Genomic DNA, 8,942 nt, shown 5'->3' with positions numbered 1-8,942 from the left:
GGAAATAAAGAGCTTAATTTCCATTTGAAAAATTAAAGCACATATGCTTCCGACAACTACAAGTTACATAAAATGTTCCCATTTGGTTTTTTATTTATGTAACTTCCTTCACCTCCTTCCCAACACCACCCGCAAAATGCCCGTGAATTCGGCTTAAGAGCAGTATTTTTTCAACGGCTCAAATTTAATTTTAAATTTTTTTTATAAAAAAAATTAAATCTAAGCCGTTGAAAGAATACACAATAAGCCAACATAATGCGAAATACAAGCAAGGGGGCAAGCTATATCCCTCCTCTTTCCTTCCTTGTATTTGCCTTCACTGGCAGTATCCGAATTCTCTTTGACACGCACAAAATCCTTGTTCATACGTACAAATGGTACAATACACAAACATAGAGAAAATAAAAATATATTTTTTAAAATAACAAAAAGTTATAGAAAAAAAGTAAATAAATAAAAACTGGTTTTAATTTTTTTTTTTTTGAATCAGTGTTAAGTAGTTAGTATATATGTTAACTAATTATACACACTTATAAATATTAAGTAATATATGTAGCATATATTAATAAATTGAGGGTTTGGTTTATGGGTTTCAATTGTTTTGTGAAATAAGGTTTTTATTTGATGTGGCCGGGGCTGTTGAATTTGGCTTTTGTTTTGATCAGGGACGCCATCGAATGATCCGTCTGGGGTTCCATTGCCTGATAAGAAGACGCTGGAGTTGATCTTCTTTGAGTTTGGTTTGTGACCTTTGTTGATGGCTGCTCTGATTTGGGATTATTTTTGATCGGATGTATATGGTGTACTGAAAAGGTCAAAAGGGGTTTTGATATATATATATATATATATTTTTTAATTTCCTTTTATTTAAAGTCGTTTTAGAGTTCCTAAAACGACTCTAAAAAAATATATATATATTTTTTTTGTAAAATTTTTTATTTAGAGTCGTTTTAGAGATCCTAAAACGGCTCTAAAAAAATTAATGGTTTTTTTTAAAAAAAAAAAAAAAAAATTAGAACCGTTTTATGGTCCTTAAAACGGCTCTAATTAGTTAGAGTCTTTTTGGTAAAAAACGGCTCAAACCGGTTTGAGCCCTTTTTGCCAAAACGACTCTAACCTATTTGAGGCGTTTTAAAAAGCGGTTGAAATCGGCTTGAGTCGTTTTTATCAAAACGGCTCAATTTAGAGCCGTTTTAGGTAAAAACGGCTCAATTTGAGTCTTTAATACTTGATGTGTTGACCCGTTCTAAAAAAGGTTAAAAAAAAAAAAGACACAAATTATTTAGAGGCATTTTAATTATTCAATGGCTGGTTTTAACCGTCATCCAGTTATATAACATTACTCATTTCTCCTAATGCATGTGCTTCTAGAAATATCACAAGAAACTCAAGAAAAAACTAATCAGCCAACTAAAAGAATCAAAAGTAAATGTCGATCACCTCATGTAAGTTATATATATATATATATGAATCTCGTCACAACTTTGAAGCAACAACAAAAACAGAAAATTAAAGTTTAATTTTGAAAATCGTGTTTTGCATATATATATATATATATCAATCTTATTTCCACTATGGATATAGGCTCCAATCTCAGTATCCCCAAAAAATGCCGTTTTTGGGATGTACAGAAGCAGCTGTTGCCGCTGATTTGGTTGTTGGACTGGAGAAATTGAATGCCGATGGGAGGACGGTGTAAACGACAAGTGGGGTTCTCACCGCATGAACACCATCATTCCAAGTAATAGAACCTGATATAATTGGCACCTGACTTACTTCTGCTCCACTAACCTCCACAACGAACCTTTTCTTTTCTCCTACAGCTGAGAATGGAAGAACGGATGGTTTCACCGTCACGTTGAGGGACTCCGGTACATCGACGGTGGCGTAGTAGGTTGAGTTTGGGGAGCCAACGTTTGTTACTGTTCTTCTGAAAATGCCGTTGATCTTGTTCCCGTCTTCAATGGGTAGGGAGAAGGAAGGATAGTTGAGATCCCATCCCCTGCCGGGTTTGGTTCTGCGACAAGCACTCCGGTCACCGCTGATAAGTCTTAGTGTTGTCGTGTTGTAGCCTTGCTTGCAGAGGAAATCCATGTAATCCCAGGCGGATGCATTGAAGACCAGCCCAGGATCCACAGCCTTCGCCGGGTTGAGGAGACCAGATCCGTAAGCAAATTCTCTCTCGTTTTCGTACTTGTTTGGGTCAATGACGTACGCTGCATGCATGTATATATATATATACATATATATTGAAAATACATCAGGGTCGTTAAAAGATTGTCAAAACAATTTTCAAAAATAATTATTTTAATTTGTGGTTAATTTCAGAATGTTTTAAACACAAGGTTTTAAAAAGTATTGGAAGAAAGTATAGGTTGGCATTTAATTCGAGCAATGTTTAGTTGTATACACTTGTGTGTATGCTCTAACGGTCTACAGAGCACCAAATGCGCGCTTGTGCATGTTAATGGGCTATATGGCACATTTATATTTAGCTCGAAGCGATCAGATCATGGCTATAAGGTTTGATCAATCATGTCTATTAGTGAGTAGTAGACTTAAAACTACTAATCGATCTAACACTATAAAGAGTCGATTGCTCACCACTTTTAGTACATAGAAAATTTTCTCTTCGAGCTTCTGTCTCTCTTAAAACTTTCTATGCTTTTCAATTTCAACTCTCTCTTGTTAAAATAGAAACTTCAAGAGTATTCTGACAACCAAATCCAAACCATATAAGATTTTTGGGCTCCAATGTATCATGTACAAATATTTGTTGTAATTCAATGCATATCAAATTTGTCAAAATTAATAGAGACAAATAATTTCCGAAAGAAAAAAGGAAAAAAAAAGAGGATGAATCTGCAACGCACCTTAAGTAGAGCATTTAATTTTTGTGTTCTTCCAGTTTGATCTCAAAGTAAAAAAGAAAGGTTACAAAAGAGTGTTTAATTAATAACCTGTGGTCATGATTGCGGATTTGATTGCAGCAGGAGACCAAGTTGGGTGAGTAGCCTTCACGTAAGCTGCAGCTCCACTTGCATGAGGGCAAGACATTGATGTTCCAGAGTTTACATAGTACTCGGTACTCCTCGTGTCGTCTCTGTAAACTGAAGCGGGTGCAGTGGGAGACCAAGCAGCAAGGATATTAACACCCGGTGCAGTCAGATCAGGCTGATCATTTTTAATCCAGCAGCTCAATTTCAGATATCTATATATATCTTCAAAGCAGTTCATTCATATGGCAAAAAAATAAACAAACAAGAATATATACCTACTCTTTTATTTTGTTGTACACTATTTCTATTTTTAAGAATAGCTATTTTCATGGGATAATTAGTCCCCTTCTAAGAGGAATATCTATTCCACTAAAAAAAATGAAAAAAAAAAAAAAATAGCTATTTTTTGAAGAATAGAACGAGTACTTTTTCAAAAGAATCCATTAATTTTAATTTTTTTCATCAAACTTAAAATTTGCTTTCTTTGACAAATAAATAATAATAATAAAAAATCATAAAAATACAAAACCTTCGCCAGGTGGCCAACCACATCATGAGGATGGTGTGACCACTCCTGGTGCTATTTGGAGTGGCCGGCGCCGTAATATATCGAATGATCGATGCTCATTAATATTAGAGGTAGCTAGTCACACCACCCGGCCCCAAAACTTGATCATCAGGGGTCAACCATGAGGGTTCTGGAGGTGGTCTGACTGGCCACCCCTGTGGTTTTGCTAGGGTGGCCAGTCACCTCAATCTGGTTTTTCCAGTTTTTTTATTTTTTTGAAAAATATTATTATTATTTTAATAAATTTTAGGTATTTTAACAGTTTTAATTCAATTTTAGTGAGAAAATATATGTTTAATACCCAACTAAAGAATTGGAATGGTAATTCTATTCCAACTCCTTATATTTTCAAATTTTCTTAAATAATCATTCTTATTTCTAATAAAATGACAATTCCGTGTACCGAACGTGACCCTAATAAATTTTGTTTACCTTGAGAATGTCAGGAGCAATCGGACTGGGACCTCTAGATGAAAAAGAGGCAGCATAGGGAGCTGAGTCATCCTTTACTGCCTCACTTACCAAGATAGTAGCTTCTGGATATCTGAGAAGGTGATCATCAATTCATCATCATTATCAGTTATGATTTGTCGAATGTGAAAATACAAGACTAATATTGTGTTAATTGAGAAACAGATTTAATGACAGATTACTTGGAAGATCTTATGTACTCCATCACTCTAGAAATGTCTTCTCTGCTGATGAGTGTGGTTGGCAGAGAGAAAGGAGCAGCTATATTGTCCTTAGGTTGACTAGGCATTATGATACCCACTCCATTTCCCATGATAACACCATAACCATCCGACGGATCTTCACACAAAACAATTTTACCCATGACTTTGTAGGAGTCCAGTGTTCCAGGATAGCAGTAACTTGAAGTTTGAGGGATGAAGTTGGCAGAATAGTTTGCAGCATCTCCACCCCATATCAAAGGAAACAAGGTTCCCTTGTGCTCAAAGCTATTTATTGAATATCCCTTCAATGTATTGATCATTCAGAATAAGTCAAATTAAAAAGGAACAACTTGTCAGCTAAAGGTTGCCACCATTTAAAAAGAAAAACACTTGACCCCAGTTAGTTAATTTGTTTAGACATAACATATTATTTGAAAAAAGATTTCTATTTCTCATACATTTTCTTCTTCCGCATGCAGCTTCTCTTCGTTGCATGTCTTTCTCTTTCTCGCAGCTCCTCAAATTATATATATGAAAATATAAAAAATCTTTAATGATTTTTTGTATGTGCCAAATAGTGCCGAAAAATGTTTTTCAAATCATTTCCACCTTTTAAAGAAAGTTTTCAACTGAAAATATTTGATTTTTGCTGAAACAAACTGTGCCTAAGTTTTATTATATATCGAACTATCCCTTACCGTAAATATCTGTCCATTTCCAAGGACCAAGTAGGACACAAATTTCCTGTCAATGGTGCTGGCTCCCACAGTCAGTAGCCATGGTGCGTAATTTTGGACAGCTGCTCGATCTGGTCCAAAATTTCCAGCAGAAGCTGAAGTGAATATCCCACGTTTCATTGCATGGAAAGATCCGATCGCTGCTGGGTCTTCCCAATAATGGACTACAAATGATTGTCCAATAGAAATTGATATGATGTCCACCCCATCAGCAATCGCATCATCAAAAGCAGCAAGAACGTCTGCAGCATAGCATCCAATAGACCAGCAAACTTTGTACACTGCGATTCTTGCGTCAGGGGCTCCACCCCTTGCAACCCCCTTGGCCAAGCCATAGTAACTTGCTCCTTCTACCTCTCTACCACCTGCAATCGAAGCAGTATGACTGCCATGCCCCAACGAATCCCTTGGAGATTCTATGTCATCCTCAAAATATGCCTTTTGCCCGTTGTAGTATCGGGCTCCGATGATTTTGCTGCAAATATATATTTTAGCCATTTCATGAGCTTTTCTACCCGCATTAAGAGTGCGCTCTTGACGTTACTACTTCGCATACTAAAAGTGCGATTTTAAACTAAATTACAGAAAATGTATTGTTTGAGTACGCTTTTGAAAAATATAAAAAAATATGCGTTTTCGAAACGTAAGTAAGGAGATTCATTTTTCAAAAGGAAAAACTTTAACTAACCCCACCCCCTGAATTTTCACCACTTTTGCAATCTCCTCCACCAAAATTAAAAAAACTTTAAATTCAGTGTATTGAACTTTCAATTTTTTGCAATTTTACCTGTCCTGCTGGTTTTGAGTTAAATCAAACGATCAAATAATGAAATGACCCTTATACCCATGTAAATTTATAAAATTACAAAAATATTCTTAAATTGCATTTTTTTTCATTTTTTTTTTATTTCTAAAAAAAAGGTATTTTGAGAATTTCTCACCCCTCCGCGTGGATTTAACGGAAAATCCTAATGCATGGGTTAGATTGCAAATTTTTTTAAATTTAATCCACTAAATTGAGAGTTTTAGAACTTTGAGAGGAGATTGCAAAAGTGATGAAAGTTCAGAGGGGGTTAAACGAAAGTTTAGAGAGATGTGCAAAAGTGATGAAATTTTATTTTAAAGGCTAAAATGCAATTTTAAACCCCAAATTGCGACTTTACTGTACACTTTATTAAGTACTAGTGCATTTCTAAGTAGCATGTTTTGAAATCGCAAATCCAAAACGGACTCAAAGAAAGGTGAAATTAATCAAGAGATTTGCTCACTTGTTACAGGTGAAGTTGTTATTAGTTTGGCAAGTCCCATTCCATTTTGCAGGTGGAGGGCCAAATCCTTCATCATTAAAGCTAGCTGATTCTGGCCAGATTCCTGAAGAGTAACATTAATCAGACCAAATTACTTTTACTTGAAGATCGTTTGAAATTGATGAGCCTAAAAATATTAATTCCGTGCATTAATTAATATTAATGGATCGAGTTTCACATTTCTTAATTAATTACCTGTATCTATGATTCCAATAATTACATCTCCTCCTTTAGAATCTCCAACATGGTGGGATTGATGATCAGTAAATCCCAAGAAGTCCCATGATCTTGTTGTATGAAGTTGAAACATGGTGTTAGGAAGAACTGAGACCACTCCTTCCATCCCTGCAGTGGAAAATCAATTTAATTCATGCAGATCGATTAACAAAAGAAATTAAACATTCATGCATGACATATATTAATTAATAATCTCGATCGATCGATCACCTGAAAATCTTGCAACTTCTTGATCCGATAGTTTAGCTGCAAATCCATTAAAACTCCGTCCATAACTGTAAATTAGGGACTCCTTTGCAGCTTCGGTACTGCAAGTCAAAATGTTTAAATATATACCAAAAAGTAAGCCAATTTCTGTTATTAAATTTAATTTATATTGTAACACTCTCGTTTACACGTGGGTTTAAGTCATTTAATTTTGATATCATGTTAAATCACCACTTATTCTAAAAGGATAACTTGATAGGAAGTGAAGAATTTTAATTAATTAGAACTTATCTCAAAAGCTTAAGCCGATAGAAATGAATGAATTTAATCATTTAATTTAGGAAGAACTTCACTTATAACCCTTGAACTTTCACTCATTTTGAAATAAGTTACCAAAACTTTAAAACGTCTCAATTTAAAGTATTAATTTTTTAGAAAGTTTCAATTTCAGTCCTCCGTTAGAATTTTTCGTTAAATCCGGTCAAAAATTTCAAAATACCCCTCCTTTTTTTAAGGAAAAAAAAATGGTAGGATTTAGGTATTGGTTAGAATTTAACGGAATTTGCAAAAATATCAATGTCAGAATCTTTGAAAAAAAATTTTAATTTTTTTATTTAAAAAATAAACACATGTATTTTGAAAATTTTGATAGGATTTTACAGAAAAATCTAACGGAAAACTGAGGTTGAAACTTTCTAAAAAATAGATATGTACCTTATATTGAGACGTTTTAAAATTTAGATACGTACCTTCTTTCCAAATGCATGGGTAAGTTCAGGAGTTATAATTAATTAGTGAAGTTCATCCTAATTTAAATGATTAAATTATGAACACTTTTGGTAAACTAAATATGCATGTATATATATATCATAATAATTCTGTGATATGTGCAGTCCTACCTTCCAAGAACTCTTTCCAAGCATTGCATGTAGTAAGGCGTCGGTTCCATGACATTGTCGCCCGTTGGTTTTTCTCCCATGTATACAACATGGACCTGCATTTGAAATAAAACACTCAAAAGTTAATTCCAAGACTACAATTCTTAATTTGTATCCAAATCCATTTTTATTCTTTGTGCCATGCATAATTAATGAATAAAACAACTGAAAACTTCATGACTTATCCCCGGAAGCATCACGGATTATTTTACAATCATAATCTCGAATTATCAATTTTTTCAATATAATGTCAATATCCCATGTTTCCTTTTTAATTTTATCCATACCATTAGGGTTTAGAATTAAATCAAACGACATATAAACAGGTGAATTATCTCTTAAAAAAAAAAAAAAAAAACCCGATTAACCCACATGACCCAATGCCGGTCAACTAGGGAATTTTTTAGGCTTCTTTTGGGCATTTCCGCATCCTTCGTTAGAATTTAGCAAAAAATTCTAACTAAACATGAGATACGGTCGAGATTATGATTGCAAAATCGTTGATAGTTCAAAGAGAGAGGGTAAGTGAAGTTTTTCCATAAAACAACTAAACGGCCAGAAATTAATCATCAAATCATTATATATGCATCCCTTTTAAAAGCATATGAATTAGTAGTGGTATATATTTATGGAAAATGTAATGTAATAAAATCCTAATTAATTGTATTACTCAATGTTGCAAGCATATATATATGTATCGAACGATCGCACTTAAATTAAAGAAAAGGTTCAAGTTTACCTTCCGCTCTTGGGAAGAATGGCAGTGCATCACAAAAGCTATAAGAAAGTATAGAAGAGTGATCAGTTGTCGTGGCTTCGCCATTTCGGAATGGTGAAGATGATCAACTGGTGTCTCATGGAGATCAGACTGCTGCTTATTTATAGGGAATTAATTAAGCATGATTATATTCCATGAGAGATGTTGCCTTTTGGTAATTGCTTTTTAGTTTTTCACGTAAAAAAATTGTTCTATTCTGGCCTTTAAGAGAGATAAGCAATTCATTTCCAATAGAGAAGTGTAGTAGCTAGATCGTAGCTCTGATTTATATATATATATATATATGAATAGGCTTTTACAATAATAAATAAATAAAGTAAAAGGAAAACAATATATATAGGGAGAACTTCACTTATAACTCTTGATCTATCATCACTTTTGAAAAAAAAAAAAAATACTCAAAATTTAAAAAGTGTCAATTTAGGATATTCATTTTGCAGTTTTTTTCAATTTCAACCCTCCGCTAGAATTTTTCGTTAAATTCTATCAAAATTTCT

General features: G+C 33.8%; 1 protein-coding gene across 1 annotated transcript; it reads right to left on the bottom strand.

Annotated features, from left to right (window-relative positions):
• Positions 1 to 1,421: 1,421 nt before the first annotated feature.
• Positions 1,422 to 8,557, bottom strand: LOC133871389 (subtilisin-like protease SBT4.3). Its single transcript, XM_062308837.1, has 10 exons — positions 8,407 to 8,557; positions 7,629 to 7,723; positions 6,733 to 6,830; positions 6,481 to 6,630; positions 6,247 to 6,349; positions 4,940 to 5,453; positions 4,221 to 4,543; positions 4,000 to 4,111; positions 2,961 to 3,174; positions 1,422 to 2,216 (listed from the first exon to the last, which is right to left on the bottom strand). The coding sequence occupies exons 1-10, from the start codon at positions 8,488 to 8,490 to the stop codon at positions 1,594 to 1,596; spliced, it is 2,316 nt and encodes a 771-aa protein (XP_062164821.1). The 5' UTR covers positions 8,491 to 8,557; the 3' UTR covers positions 1,422 to 1,593.
• Between the last annotated feature and the right edge of the window lie 385 nt (positions 8,558 to 8,942).

This window comes from Alnus glutinosa, chromosome 6, assembly GCF_958979055.1.
Source record: "Alnus glutinosa chromosome 6, dhAlnGlut1.1, whole genome shotgun sequence".
Lineage (NCBI taxonomy): Eukaryota > Viridiplantae > Streptophyta > Magnoliopsida > Fagales > Betulaceae > Alnus > Alnus glutinosa.
Note: the sequence above shows the minus strand (reverse complement) of the source record. Positions and strands in the feature narration are given on the sequence as shown.